Below are 15,371 nucleotides of genomic sequence, written 5' to 3'. Positions count from 1 at the left end.
GTAAATTAATCCTTTGAGCGCCATGGTCGGGAAAACGCGACAGCTGAAAATCGTGCCAATAGGCGCCATGTCGGCATTACGTTGGTGTCGATTCTCTGAATTTTTGTCGTCTGTGGCCAACTGTGGCGTTCAAAAGTGAATTTCTGTAAAACTTATGTAACTAATTGTTTTAGGTCCTCGACTTTGATGTCTTTTTATCATGAAAACTTTTATGGAAAATCGTTATATATGAGACAGTTGTACGTACATCGTACGGCAAAAGCTACTATTATGCTGTTATTAATAAATATCAATTATATTAAATTATGTCTTTTATCCTTACGCAATATTAACTAGATATCGACTAATTTGTGCCGATTTCATTGACGTGTAAGTTGTTTTGAAATGTAACTTAGTATAGAATATTTCAATCGATATGATTTAATTGTGCTAAAAATGATACTTAATTAACTCTTTCGATTAAATATTCTTAACCGAGAGCATTTCATCTTTACTCGTCAATAAAATCGACACAAGGACGATATTGTAGCTTGATCGCGTACTACAATGTACGCTGCTATAGACGCGTAGGTATAGCGTATTATATACCACTACATACATACCTATAGGTATCTGTCTATACGTCACTTTAGTTCTTCACCACTCGTAAGGCGCAGCACCGTTTTTCCATACATGCATTTTTGACCATAGAGTTGCCACTCTTATTCCTATACATTACAATACTCTTTGGTCGTGACCAACTCGATTTTTTTTATACTCGGCCGAGGTAAGTGGCCAGGTCGAAAAGGTACCGTTGGAGGTTGGGTATAAGTCAATTCAATTTACTGAATACTGAAATTCAATTTAATGATATTCTAATTTTTTTGTACTATTTTACTTTCCTCACAGTCGAAATGAAAAGTAGAGTGTCTAACTCGGGTGAAATTACCCATTTCCCCTCGAACTATTGGCGCTCTCACTTCGTTCGAGCGCCAGAAATATCTCAGGTGAAATGGGTCACTTTCCACCTTTTGTTATCAATCTACTATTGATATACGTTATGCCAATCCAATTTATGGAAAGTGTAAACAAACCGATTTCATCAAAATTCTTGTAGAAACACCCACTAGATCGAATCAATAACAAATTTATCTATAATTCGTGTCTTTTAACTAGACGTCTAACGTCTAATCACTTTTTTTAACAAAGTTCACTGAAGTTCAATATTTGATTTTTAGTCACTTTTTAGTTGAAAAATCTTCGTCAAAATCTGACGTTATTTCTTGAATGAAACTCGTGTATAATCTGTAGCAGCATAGACTAGCGTAGAGATGGTGGAAAATTTGACATTTTAAAAATCGATTAGTACTCGATTGAATAAGCGATTCAAATTATAAAATAGTTACTGCTTTTATAATTAAATATTTGGTACCATGCCGCAGGGTCCATTTTTAGATTTATTATAGTTTTAGTTTATTTAATTTTATTGTACCTAATATACCTTTCTTATAGTTGGACCTGTATTGTTCTGGAAATAAAACTTATTAGTATTATATATAAAAAAAAACAGTCTTTGGAATTAAACCAAGTATTGTAAATAATAAAATAGACAAAAAAATACTTTGATCTATTTAATTAATAAATTAATGGATTTACTGTACAGATAAATTAATTATTTTGCAATAGGTTCTAGGTTTTCACATCATTAAATGTCTGTGGTCGGGTTAGTGGCGTCTTTGTTTACCCTTTCTATAAATTGGATTGACATAAACCATACTTACTATTACTATACCCCTTTCAGAACTGCAGGGCTACTACGAAACTCGAAACTCGAAGTTCGTGTCGTGCGGTCCCTCTGACACTTACCGTAGATTCAGTGTTATAACCCATATATATTTAGAATGGGCTAATTATTAACTTTCAATTGATACCCATATTATTACAATACAAAATATTTTTTTTCGTTCCTCCGCCATATTTTTTTTCGCAGACGCCATATTGAAATATTATATAGCCTATGTCACTCCGACAATTATGACGAATCCAATGACACCTTATATGTTAAAATCCGTTTAGCCGTTTAGGCTGCAGCGAGGACCAAAGAAATGGACATACATACCCACCTACATACATACATACGCTCGAAAACATAACCCTCCTTCGGGCAGTCGGGTAAAAAAAAGGGAAAAACCCTACCTACAATCTCGAACTTATAACGCCATCTTCTGGCGAATAGAGGAACTACAAGCCAGAGCTATTTGATAACAGATAGCGTTGGTCCAGTTACTTTAATAGTACATAACTTTTCTCAAACATGACATGAAATATTGACGTTGTGTTACAAATAATAGGCTGAAGTATCGCGCTGCAGGTCCTGTGGCTCAGCTGCGTGCGTGCGGTCACTCTAGCGGCCTGCAAAGAGATTTCATACAACCTTGCAGGTCGCTGGCCGGCAATGCGACCGTCTTTTGTTTTAACGCGCGCTCTGCGACACACACGCGGCCCACGCACAGCACCACCGCCCGTAGCCGCCCGCCGCCAGCGCGACACGCGCGTACACAACAGGGCGACCAGACTAGCGTCCCGCCAGCTTCATTCCTTGTTTTTTTTTTTTTATTTTATTTCATGTAATGTTTGAGAAAAGCACTATACAAGCCTCGGCCGGAACCTGGGGTTGCCGGCCTCGCATCCCTATCCGGCCTCGCTACGCCCGGCCGTCTATATCTGCTTGGCCGCCAACCCCCTACTTCCCGGTTTCTACAGTAATGTACTATTTCTCAATCATGACATGAAGTTTTGCTCGGGCTCCAAATCGGCACTCGGTGCAGAAATAAATAACTTTCTGCTTGGTGCAACAATTTACTATTTCTCAAGCATGACATGAAATAAATCCCGTCATGGCGGGACGCTATAGTATGGACGAGTGTCGCGCTGGCTGCTGGCGCGGCGGCTGCGGAGCAGGTGCTGTTCGCGTAGGCCGAGCCGGAGCGCGCGTTGAAACAAAAGACGGTCGCATTGCCGGCCAGCGGCCTGCAAAGTTGTATGAAATCTCTTTGCAGGCCGCTAGTGACCGCGGGCAGGTAGGCGAGTCGCAGCGCCTGCAGCGCATATTTTTCTATATGCATATGATAGGTAGGTACAGTCACCAGTACCAATATCTGACCCAACAAAGCGTGCATAAATATCTGCATATAGGTATAGCTTTATGTCTTAAAAAATCACAAAACAGACAGCGGGGTTGCCAGGGAGCATGACGTCTGTTACGACTGTTTCTAGCATAGTAAAAAGTAAAAGACTCTTTTACTATGGTTTCAATGGCCGGTTTCCGTGGCAGATATTAACGCAGGTGACTGCACCGTAACAGGTAGATATACTTGAAATTTTCACCGAATGTGTAGTTGTATATATGGCTTCTATAACAACAAATAGATATACCTAAAATTTATTTAAAATGAAAGAAGGGCGAGCGGTGGGTAGAATTTTATATGGACAAAAACTTGTATTTTTTATGCATTGATTAGTATGTACGAAACCCCTTGTGTTAGTGTACTTCGTTTTTGGCCGGTTTTTTTAATATTTAGAGGAATTCAACGGTTAATTTCATAATATCAAAAACAAATAGGATAATTATAATTCCATATTTCATGTTTATACTTCAATTACAATGAGGGCATAACAATTTTCTAAAAGAACTAAGCTTAAGCTTTCATCTAGTAGGTACAGTCGATCAAGATATTGACTTTGTTTTCCTATCAATTTTAATGGCAAAGTGCCAAAAGGTTTTTCTCGTTGAGCTGTATTGACAACATCGGTACCTTAACCATTTTCTTGGTCGTGTCTACGTGTAGACTATTAGGTATATATTCTCTGATGTTGGTGAGACGAGCTCGTAAACAGTTACCTACTACATTGTTTCACTTTGTGTTGACTTGACATATAATGAAGTAGTCCAAAAAACTGAATTCAGTATCCTCGGCTGTAATAAAAATGAATGACCTTGTTGAACCTACTTATTGATTTTTATTATGCTTGGGTTTTTTTAATGTCAACACAACACGTGGTGGTGAGTATATTTCTTAGGGTTATTACAGAACGGGTTTGTACCTAAGAATTAAGCAATGAGTTAAGAATTAAGATTAAGTAAAGAATTAAGATTAAGTAAAGAATTAAGATTAAGTAAAGAATTAAGATTAAGTAAAGAATTAAGAATTACTTAAGTAAGAATATTAAGTAAATTCCTGTTGTGCCATCAGCCAAAGAAGTGGTCTATCAATTTTTTAACAAGTTCCTATCAAATTAATATGCCGCTAAAGTAGAACTTTCGAGTTGACAGACACGTCTATTGGCATTATTGTTTTATGACATGCAAACGATTATCAACTTTAGGGTGGTACACCATATATTTGGCTGACGGTACACAAGTGAATATTAAGACAAAAAAACACTAGATTTAGGGGCTGTTTCACCATCCATTGATTAGTGTTAACTGACGGTTAAATGTGATGCCGTCTCTATTTGTTTGTTCGAATAGACGGAGTCGGCATCATATTAAAACGTCAGTTAACACTAATCAATAGATGGTGAAACAGCCCCTTAGTCTGTTAGGCCAAATATAAATTACCTAGTTTAGTAATTCCATTCTTAACGATATATTCGGAATTTGTTACACGTCAAAGATAAATAATATAATTTTTGGCATGGCGATTCTTGAGCAAAAATATCATTCAATCAAGCGCTTAAATTAGGCACTACCTAGTCTCCTATAACTAATGATATCACAGCATTTTTTTCTGTCGACACAGAATTTCTATCTTATCAATGGCAAAAACAATAAAGTTTGAGTTGGTAATGATGCACGCAGTGGCTCTGGTCGCCGTACAAGTTGAGCCGGCTGACGGAGCCGGCGAGCGTCCAGGGCGCGGCGGGCAACGCGCGGCCGGCGCGCGCGGCGCGGCGCAGCGTGCCCTCGAACACGCCGCCGCCCGGCGCCGCGCGCGCCACCACCAGCAGCTCGCGCCAGCCCTCCTCGCCGGCGCCCGGCGCACCCGCCTCCATCTCCGTGGCCTGTAGAACCTCGGCCAGCGCCAGCCGCGCGCACTGCCCGTGGACCTCCAGCAGCTTGTTCATATGCGACACCATAAACTGCGCCGCCTCTTCCGCTTCACTACTCCTCGTATGCAGCTTGCGACCTTTGTGACAGGTGCACCAGTGATCGTCTATTCCGGCTGTTCTGCATGTCCGATTTCTTGGGATGGGCAGAAATAAACTTATACTTCTATCTTCCGCGTAAGGCTGGTTAGAACGAGCGACTATTTTCTCGTCTTTAATAAAATCTAAGTTTACTAAGTCCGATAAAGTTGCGAACATGTCGAATGGTGTAGTGAGATGTTTAGTATTCGTTTTCAAATTGTCGTATGCTAAACTGTAGTTTTGCTGGAACGACGGTGGAAGAAGAATATAAACGAAAGGCAGGCGCTCTTCTAATCTGCCCTGCTTTGTATATCTTATATCACCCCACCTTATACCATGATCGCTCAATAGGATAAAAACGGTGTCATCTAAGTATTTGGAAGCGTCAAGTTTTTTGAAAAGAAGTTCGTAGCTATCATCCATGACCATCGGGTAATTCAAGTAGTCGTGACTCATTGTCACCTCCCAGAAAAATCCGAATAGCTTGGAAGACCTCAATGTCGTGGTTAAACTGTTTATATAATCTAACAGGACGTTGTAAAAGTACCTATTGCCCATGCATAAATAAGAATTAAAATCTTTGTTGTTTCCGGCTTTTGTCTCCGCCTCGCGCATGAAGGTGTGGAGGTAGTAGGTGGTAGGTGAACCGGCGAACCCATACTTCTCGAAGTTGAAGGTGCCCAGGCTGGCGCTGTCCTCGCCCAGCGCCGTGTAGAACCCCGCCTCTTTGTACCACTCCCATATGAAGGGGCAGTTGTCAAAAGTATTCCTAGTATGTGGCCAACAAATTTTTTTCAAATCCGTATCTCGGACCCCGAGTAGCATCGGGGTGAGGTTAGGAAACGTGTTGTCTCCCACCTTGTTGTACCCTAGCAACTCGATAGCTCCCTTCTTTTTAAGAAAAGATAAAGTTTTCGGCATCGTTCTATAGAAATTTAATCTCGAGACCGCATCGATGCCCAAAACGATCACGTTGTAAGAAGACTGGTTTTGTACAACTTCAGTGCTATCTTCCTTATACAAGAATAAAGGCTTCTTCGGTGCAAACAAAAAAAATTGATCGTAAATATTTCTTTCCATGATGTCGTAACATGTTATCTTAACAAATTCATTGATCACTTCAATAACGTCGTCGAACTCTATGCAGTCTCGATATTCCACTCTGTCATCGACGCGTCTGGAGAAGATGTCCGCTATGGACGCGGGCCGGTAGAACGCCTTATAGCAGCACGAAATGTTGTAGTCCTTGGATAAGTTGTAATAATGTAAGTTGTCCAAGTTGATCCAGATGTGAGTGTCGTTGTGGGCCAGGAGGGAAGAGTTCATGTGGGGACATGGTTTCAAGTGTTTCGGGTATTCTATGAATTTTTTGACGCTCTCATCGAAGGCGTGCAGAGCGGGGATAGTGCAGCCGTCCGTGTCGATGGTGAACCGGTCGGCTGCCTGCGGGAGGGGGGGGCGAGCGGGGCGCGCGGGGGGCCCGCCGCCCAGCAACACCAGCTCGGGGCCGCTGCTGATGGACAGCAGCAGGAAGCTGCCGCCGAATACCACTGCCACCAGAAAAAGGTACCGGAAACGGACCGGATTCGCCCGCGCTTGCAGCTGGGCCATCCTGGAAACCATAATAGTTTGGTTCTTAAAAAAAAAAAAAAAATTCAATCATTACAAGCTTTTATTTAGTTTCACCTGTCCAGTTTTCTGTCTGTCTGTCTGTAGTCAAATCTTGCAAGTTAAACTCGACCAACTTCGACTAGTTTTGCATACCTACTCATGTATATAAATTGCGTAAGAATACAATTATCTGTTAGTGACATCCTAATAGGCCGGCCAGGATCGTCTCCGCATGACGGAACTCTTCAACGGTTAATGGTATCATCTTAAAATTTGGTATGCAAATGTAGTTTGGTTTACAAGTACAGTCAGTAAAAAAAGCTTGTAGTAAAAATGTTTTTTTTGCTTGTATTGAAAAATATATTTCGTACTGTATGTACAGAACAGACGTGGACATTTTAGATAAGTAAGTATCTCATTAATTATCCATCAAACCTATGAAGTTTGTCCACTTAATCTTCTTCTATCTACATATATCTATTGTATACATATAATAAATCTGTAGCAAATAACCACTCAACATAGAAGGATGCGGTTTTCACTGATGTGTTGTACTTGCTTTGGATTAACAATCGGTTCACAAATAAAAAACCGGCCAAGAGCGTGTCGGACACGCCCGAAATAGGGTTCCATAGCCATTACGAAAAAATCAAGTAATATTTTTCTAAGGATTTCGTATTTTATACGGAATCTTCCAAGTTTAGGTATATTTTATACCTTAGGCTGCTATTTACTCTTAAACTACTAATAATTCTCAAGCAAACATCCGTTATAGTTTTCCTTGTAAGTTTGATATACTTACTACCATAGTGAAATTTTTCTACTCACTGGTTTAGATTTTAGAGGGGGGGGGGAGGACGCCCTATTTTAATGAAAATTTTCACTTTAAAGTTGAATATTATTTTACAAACAAATCACTGAATCGAAAAACCGTCTTAGCAAACCCCTAATGGTTTTAACCTATCCAACGATACCCCACACTATCGGGTTGGATGAGAAAAAAAAACCATCTCCACTTTACGTCAATATACCTAATAAATAAATAAATAATACCTAAAATACCTAAAAAATATAATAATACCTAAAATTACATTATATAATAATACCAATAATACCTAAAAAAAAATTGTTTTTGAATTTTTAATTGTACTATTTTGTCGGCATAGTTTACATATATGTATATCCGTGCAAAATTACAGCTTTCTAGCATTGATAGTCCCTGAGCAAAGCCGCGGACGGACAGACAGACAGACAGACAGCAGACAGACAGACAGACATGGCGAAACTATAAGGGTTCCGTTTTTGCCATTTCGGCTCCGGAACCCTAAAAAGACACGTCAAGAAGTATAAACAATTTCAAAGAACACTTTTGACACAATTACTGTTAATTTAACGTTGGCCGGCCTCCCACTAGGTGGAAGGACGACATTACGAGAGTTGTAGGCAACCGGTGGATGCAAGTGGCGAGTTGTCGTTCATTGTGGTGTTCTAAGGGAGGCCTTTGTTCAACAGTGGACGTCCTGCTGATGTCTAGCTGATGATGATGATAATACTGTTAGTTTAGGTACCCGAAGCTTTGGATAACTATATAACCTCTTTGTGAATACAAAAGTTACAAATCATAGAAAGTAGGGAAATACATACATAACTGGAAACACCGACATAGCTGTTTGTTGCTGCTGGACGGGCCACATTGGGCGAAGAACAGATAACCGTTGGGGGAGAAAAGTCACGAGTGGCGACCACGAACCGAGGACTAAGCGTTTTGGCAGGCCTCCTACCAGGTGGACTGACACATTGTGAAAAACCGGTGGATGCAAGTGGCGAGTTGTAGATCATTGTGTCATTCTAAGGGGGAGGCATTTGTTCAACAGTGGACGTGTTCCGGTTGATGATGTTGAAATGCATAACCAACGTGAGTTGCCTCACATTACTGTGGTTAAGCATATCCAATAGAGTTCAGCTTAGGTTGGAGGGTTTTAAGGGCGCCCCGCGCTTGGTTCTCTTGGTCCTCTTAAAAGAGATTGTCGGCAAATACAGGGAAAACACAGAACATCTCTATGAAGTAGAAGAGACTAGCATCGGTACTCCGCCGCGATTTTGTGTTCAGGCGGTGCTTTATTCAGGCACCGTAAAGGACCTAAGTGTCACCATAGCCACGACTCTCTTACTGAAATCAAGAGGTCATTCATCAAAAAATATATGCGCACCTGTCTCCGTCCATGCCATCCAGCGCAGTCCGTTTTGGAATAACCTGAACTGCTTCTTCGGCCACTCAGCTCACGTTGTTTGACCGCACTGACAACTCAACACAATTTAAGACAGTCACTTTACGCATGTCCCACAGATGGCCGAATTCTGGCCATACCTTCTACCTAGGTAAGCTGGTCCCAAGAGTGGAGTCTCCTGTCCACAAGGCCATGATTTCTCTGACCACGACCGAATGTTTTGTGCGGGAATGTTTGAGGTTGGTTTCTCTGAAACGTCGCCGGCAGCGGGTAGGCACCGTTAATTCGTGTGGTGCGACGCACATCAAGATGCCGCCGGTCGCGTGTGACGGGCCTGAGAAACCAGGGCCTTAGTAAAAAAATAGAAAAAAAAAAGGTAAGTAGTTGAAAAGCCACCACCCGTCATTAAATAAAAGCAAAATGGGATAAGTCGCAGAAAAGCCACCCGTCTAGATAAACTCTATCCTTTTGAAGACAAACAATCAACACCATAGAGTAATATGAAAATACTACAAGAAAAGCAAGGCGGTATATCTTATAATCACGTTCTGCTCCCAATGTTTGTCATTGTGTATAAACAAGAGATTGACTCTGTCACTAAAAGCAAATCTTATCCGTTTTATTTAAAATAGGAGATTCGCGCTGTCATCGTTCATCCACCATTACCTCTCATATTTCGTTTTTTACAATTTTTTTGCCGTACAACGGCAAAAACTACTAGACACTGGCAAAATTGTCCTCCGATGGACAGAGCCATATTTTTTTAAAGAAACAACAACAACAATTATTTAAAATAACTTAACACGGGAAGTTTGATTTCGCGCTGTCATCGTTAATCCACCATTACGTCTCATATTTCGTTTTCTATATTTTTTTACCGTACAACGGCAAAACCTACTAGACACTGGCAAAATTGTCCTCCAATGGACAGCGCCATATTTTTCTAAAAAAACAACTACAACAACATCTTAACATGGTACCAGAGCGTGAAATTTTAAACTAATAAATACACTCCGTGTACATTCAGTGTTATATAAAAATGTCGAGCGCAAAAATCGTCCCTCTTAAGAGAGAAAATTATGATACCTGGGCCAGTGTCGGTTTTAGCACTTCCAGGGCCCTGGGCGAGATTTCCACGGTGCCCCCAACTTTTGGGAATTCCCTAGAAGGTATAGGCTTCTGGCGCCCCTTTTAAGACCGGCGCCCTGGGCGGTCGCCCCACCGCGCCCTACCCTAAAGCCGCTACTGACCTGGGTTATACAAGCGGAGGCCATACTTATACGGCATAAGCTATGGAAATTCATTGAAAATCCTGTCAACGCGGATTCAAGCACAACGGATAAGGAAGGAGACCGACAAGCCAGGTCAGGTCAGAGCTTATTCTCATAATATCTCCATCGGAGTTGAAGCAAATAAAACATTGCAAAACTGCCAAAGAGTTATGGGATAAACTCAAAAGTACATAGGTACACCAGCACGGGGCTTGCTAGAAAAGAGCCCCTATTGAAGCAACTCATCCTTACAAAATTAGAAGGGAATGACGTCATAACACATCTCAATATATTTATGGATAATGTTGACAAGCTGGCTGACATGGATATAAATATAAACGAGGATTTACTTACCATCATCATGCTTTACAGTCTTCCATCGGAGTACGAGAATATTAGGATTGCAATCAAAACGCGCGACAAACTTCCGTCTCCTGGTGAACTGAAAACCAAAACTATCGAAGAGTCTGAAGCACGACACAATAGAAATAGCACATCAAATGATGAACCTGAATCCTCACATCAAGAAGAAGCTTTGTACGTCTCATGCAAAATCTGTAAACGAAGAGAAAATATCTTCTAATGAAAAACACATAAAGTATGCACAAACTGCTGGAAGAAAGATAAAGATACGACAATGAACAAAAACAAATATAAAACAAATTTTGCTTCGCAGTGTCTTCTGGCTCAAAAAGGAAAGTCTAAGAAACCTGAATGGGTCCTAGACAGCGGTTGTACTTCGCACATATCTAATCAACGAGACATGTTCAAGAATATAGAGAGTTTATCAAGAAAACTTAACTTCTCTACTGAAGAACACACATCAGTGATTGAAGGAAAAGGCACAGTCTCATTTTTTACGAAAAACAGTAATGGTTTAGCTTTGACGAGCTCCATTGGTCATCTACGGTCTTCTTCATCAGGTCCAGTTTACCAAATGATACTTTTCGAATGTAAATGCTTAAAATAAGCATGGCATGGCATTTTTAGCATCTTAATGCAAAAAAACAATCAAAATCGCCATAGATGTACCTATAAATTTTGAGGTTTGCCCTCGATTTCCCTAGGATCCCATCATCAGATCTTGACTTGGTGACAATGATACCACCTCAGACGAGTACCTACTCTTTCGAATAAAAAAAGAATCTTGAAAATCGGTCCACAGTTGACTGAATATTCGGTGAACATACATAAAAAAATACAAACATTGGAACATAGATCCTCCTCCTTTTTTGAAGTCTGTTAAAAAGTAAAGCCGACTCCGATTGAAAATATTTTACCTACTATAGTTCGAAGTCGGTGACTCAGCACGACCCAGCAGGAGGGATTGAAACCCATAGTATATAGATGAGGTAGACGACTATTGTTTTCCACTCCTGCTGGCTCGTGCTGCGAGGCACCGACTTCGAGCTCACCTAGAAAAATATTTTCAAGGGTTTTGAATTCGGCTCCACTTTTTGTTATTTTGTTATTTATTTGGAGTCGGTTTCACTTTTTAGTTAATTTTTTTGTATTAAATATTTTCAAACAGGTAATCGTCATTTTACAGACAAATTAAAATATCTTAAACTGTTCGATATATTTTTATCTTGTTTTTCACTTGTGAACTGATTCTAATAGAAGTACCTGGGCGACCAAGCTCCGCTTGGCCTAAAACTCGGTACCAAGCGTTTTCCCAGAGATAAGACAACCTAGATCGATTTTTCATTCCCGAAAACCCCAACATACCCTATCAATGTTGGAGCCGTTTCCGAGATTCTGATTATATAAATACAAGAATTGCTTGTTTAAATATTAGATACATAGATACTTAGATTAAAAAAATGGTTTATCTGGCGACTTTTGGAGTACAAATGAAAACAGTTCTAGAACCAATAATAAGAATAAGAATAATTTTATTTTCTCAAACATGCTCGGAAATGTATGCGTTAATGTCACGAAATGGAGACATGAAGTTTCTCATTTATGGCTCCCTACCACCTCCCTACACAACTTCTTGGCCTAGGCCATGAAGTATGTATGAAAATCCATTATTGTCCGCTGCTCTAACTTTTTAAATTTGCTTACTAACATTAAACTGACAAAGGAAAAATTACGAACAGCCAACCACCACTACTCTATAAGCATTTGCGATACTGCGATGCGATACGATGCGAAGCGATGCGATGCGATGCGATGCGATGCGATGCGAAGCGATGCGATGCGAAGCGATGCGATGCGAAGCGATGCGAAGCGATGCGAAGCGATGCGAGCGATGCGAGCGATGCGAGGCGATGCGATGGCGAGCGATGCGAAGCGATGCGAAGCGATGCGAACGATGCATGCGATGCGAAGCGATGCGAAGCGATGCGATGCGAGCGAAGCGATGCGATGGATGGATGGGGATGGATGAATGGATGGATGGATGGATGGATGGATGGATGGATGAAATATTTCCTCACATGTTTAGAAAAGCACTATACAAGCCTCGGCCCACCCGAACTCGTCCCTTACTTCGTGGCTTCAGGCAATTATACAGTGCCGCGAGATATATGTGGTTAACAAAAAAGTAAAACCGACTCCAAAAAAATAAAAAAAAAAATAACAATAAATGGAACCGACTACAAAACCCTTCAAAATATTTTCCTAGGTGTACCTACTAGCTCGAAGTCGGTGCCTCAGCACGAGCCAGCATAAATAATTGAAATAAAAAAACCGACACGCTCTTGGCCGTTCTTGTTTATTACTTCATCACGTCTAAACCACTGAACCGATTTAGATGAAATTTGGTATACATATAGTTGTAGTCACAGAGATGGACATAGGATAGTTTTATCCCGGAAAATTTGTATAGTTTCTGCGGGATACATTGTATACCGAATTTCATCTAAATCGGTTCAGCGATTTTGACGTGATGATGATGACTGATGAAGTAATAAAGAAACAGACTTACAAACTTTCGCATTCATAATATTAGTGGATGGGATTAAAAGTAAGTGTTTTTTATATTATGTATGTTGTTCGACAGTCAACGTCATAAATAAGTGATCACTTTTTAGGTATAGGTACCTTGTCGCTTTCAGTCGTTTATCAAACATGACGTTAAAGTGCCAAGGTACAAAAGTGATCACTTATTTATTACGTTGAATGTACCTACACGATATGTCATTAATTAATTATAATATTTATCTAATTAGTTATCAACATTTTTTTTCACGTAACCCAACCTTTCAGACCGCCAGTGCCCTGTCACTACCAGATTATTGTATTGTTACACAATTTACATAAGTATTCCAAATTTCAAGTCAATCTGACTACTGGAAGTGGTCAAAATATACTTGCAGAATTTGACTACAGACGGACAGACAGACAACGGGACAGGTGAAACTAAATAAAAGGTTGTAAAAAGTAGCCTTTATGTTATTCCAGCTATCTACGTACCAAATTTCATTCAAATGCCGTTTTAGTGTGAAGGAGTAACAAAAACAACTCACACACACACACAACACACACACACACACACACACACACACACACACACACACACAAACTTTCGCATTTATAATATTTACTTATATATAGTACTTGTCAATTAATTAGCTGTACATGGCTGACAATTATATTTTTATTAGAAAGTTAACAGTGTGGATTTTACTTTATTATTTAAATTTATGTAATGGTTAAGTTACAGAAATAGCGTATCTTTAACTTCCCTTAAAAAAAAGCCTGGGTGCCGGTAGCCCAGTAACACACTGTAGATAGGCAATGCTAATATATCAATACTGTGGAGTCAAAGTTATCGATACTATCAAAAATTCGATATATCGTTGCAACCCTACCTGTCAAAGGACGCGCGTGCGAAGGTAAAGCCATAAATCGCACGCGGCATCCTTTGACAGAGGCGGCGCGTGTCAAAGCGGCGGCGCGATACAAACACCGGCCATTTGCCGCTCGGCACGGCTGCCAAATTAGGGTTTTCCCCTCAAATTTAGGGGTAAATAACTGGGATGGGGTATTTTAAGGATTGTTGGGAAGTTTTGCTTTTATATTTATTTTGTATTTCTTATATTTCACATTATTTCTTGATAAAAAAAATAAAAATACAAAATTATTGGCCTGGGGTAACCCGATCTAGCCAGTCAAATTTGATGACTCAGCATGACCCAGCAGGATCGTGATAGACGACTATTGTTCCATACCTGCTGGCTCGTGCTGAGTCACCGACTTCGAGCTTTCAAGGGTTTGGCGTCGGTTCCATTTTTTGTTATTTTTTTGGAGTCGGTTTTACTTTCTTCTTAAAAAAATATTTTTATACGTATTAACCTGTTGAACCTAATAGATTTTGCATTACCTGCAGCAACGCATGCTAAAATGTATTAGTAGTTAGGTTATATTAACATATATATGTTTTATCCAATATAGCTTCCATCGAAAATAGCCTAGTGTGTATTTCTTTTCAGTCGGTTCCATATGGGTATCAAATGAAAGGCTCGAAAATAGAATCTTCACACGAAAAAAAATCAAATCCAATGTCGCTGCCATCACAAAAGCAAATGTAATCGTCTGGACCATAGTTCAAAAAACGGAACCCGTATAGTTTCGCCATGTCTGTCTGTCTGTCTGTCCGTCCCGGCTTTGCTCAGGGACTATCAATGCTAGAAAGCTGTAATTTTGCACGGATATATAATGAAACTATCCCGACAAAATGATACTTGTACAATGAAAATTAAAAAAAAAAAAAACATTTTGTGGTACCTCCCATAGACGTAAAGTAGAGATTTTTTGTATGTAAGTAAGCCGGTGGGTGGAAAATTAAAAAAAATCTGGATGGTAAGTATATCAAACTTACAATCCTGCCTGATGTCATTATACGACATGTTGCTGCTGTGTGTAATCATTCACTTCATTCTTGTGCGCACTACCTATACTAACATGTTTTAGGGATTTCCAATTAATTATAGCAATTTTTAGGGTTTTTAACTTAAGTTTTAGGGATAAATATTTTGAGGAGTTGGTAACTCTGCGCTCGGCCCGCGCGCTGTTTGTGACGACGGGCGACGGGCGCGGGCCCGCGCACGACCCGCGCCCGCGCCCGCGTTCTGTGTGAAGGGCT

General features: G+C 40.2%; 2 protein-coding genes across 13 annotated transcripts in view; both read right to left on the bottom strand.

Annotated features, from left to right (window-relative positions):
* The window catches only part of PIP5K59B (Phosphatidylinositol 4-phosphate 5-kinase 59B), a 108,777-nt gene that overhangs the window by 83,627 nt on the left and 9,779 nt on the right, over nt 1–15,371 (bottom strand). The gene's annotated exons all lie outside the window — the stretch shown is intronic.
* LOC141443483 (uncharacterized) lies at nt 3,604–7,223 on the bottom strand. Its single transcript, XM_074108803.1, has one exon. The coding sequence runs from the start codon at nt 6,790–6,792 to the stop codon at nt 4,795–4,797; it is 1,998 nt and encodes a 665-aa protein (XP_073964904.1). The 5' UTR covers nt 6,793–7,223; the 3' UTR covers nt 3,604–4,794.

Source organism: Choristoneura fumiferana, chromosome 27, assembly GCF_025370935.1.
Source record: "Choristoneura fumiferana chromosome 27, NRCan_CFum_1, whole genome shotgun sequence".
Lineage (NCBI taxonomy): Eukaryota > Metazoa > Arthropoda > Insecta > Lepidoptera > Tortricidae > Choristoneura > Choristoneura fumiferana.
The sequence above is the reverse complement of the archived record's forward strand: the minus strand, read 5'-3'. Positions and strand labels throughout refer to the sequence as shown.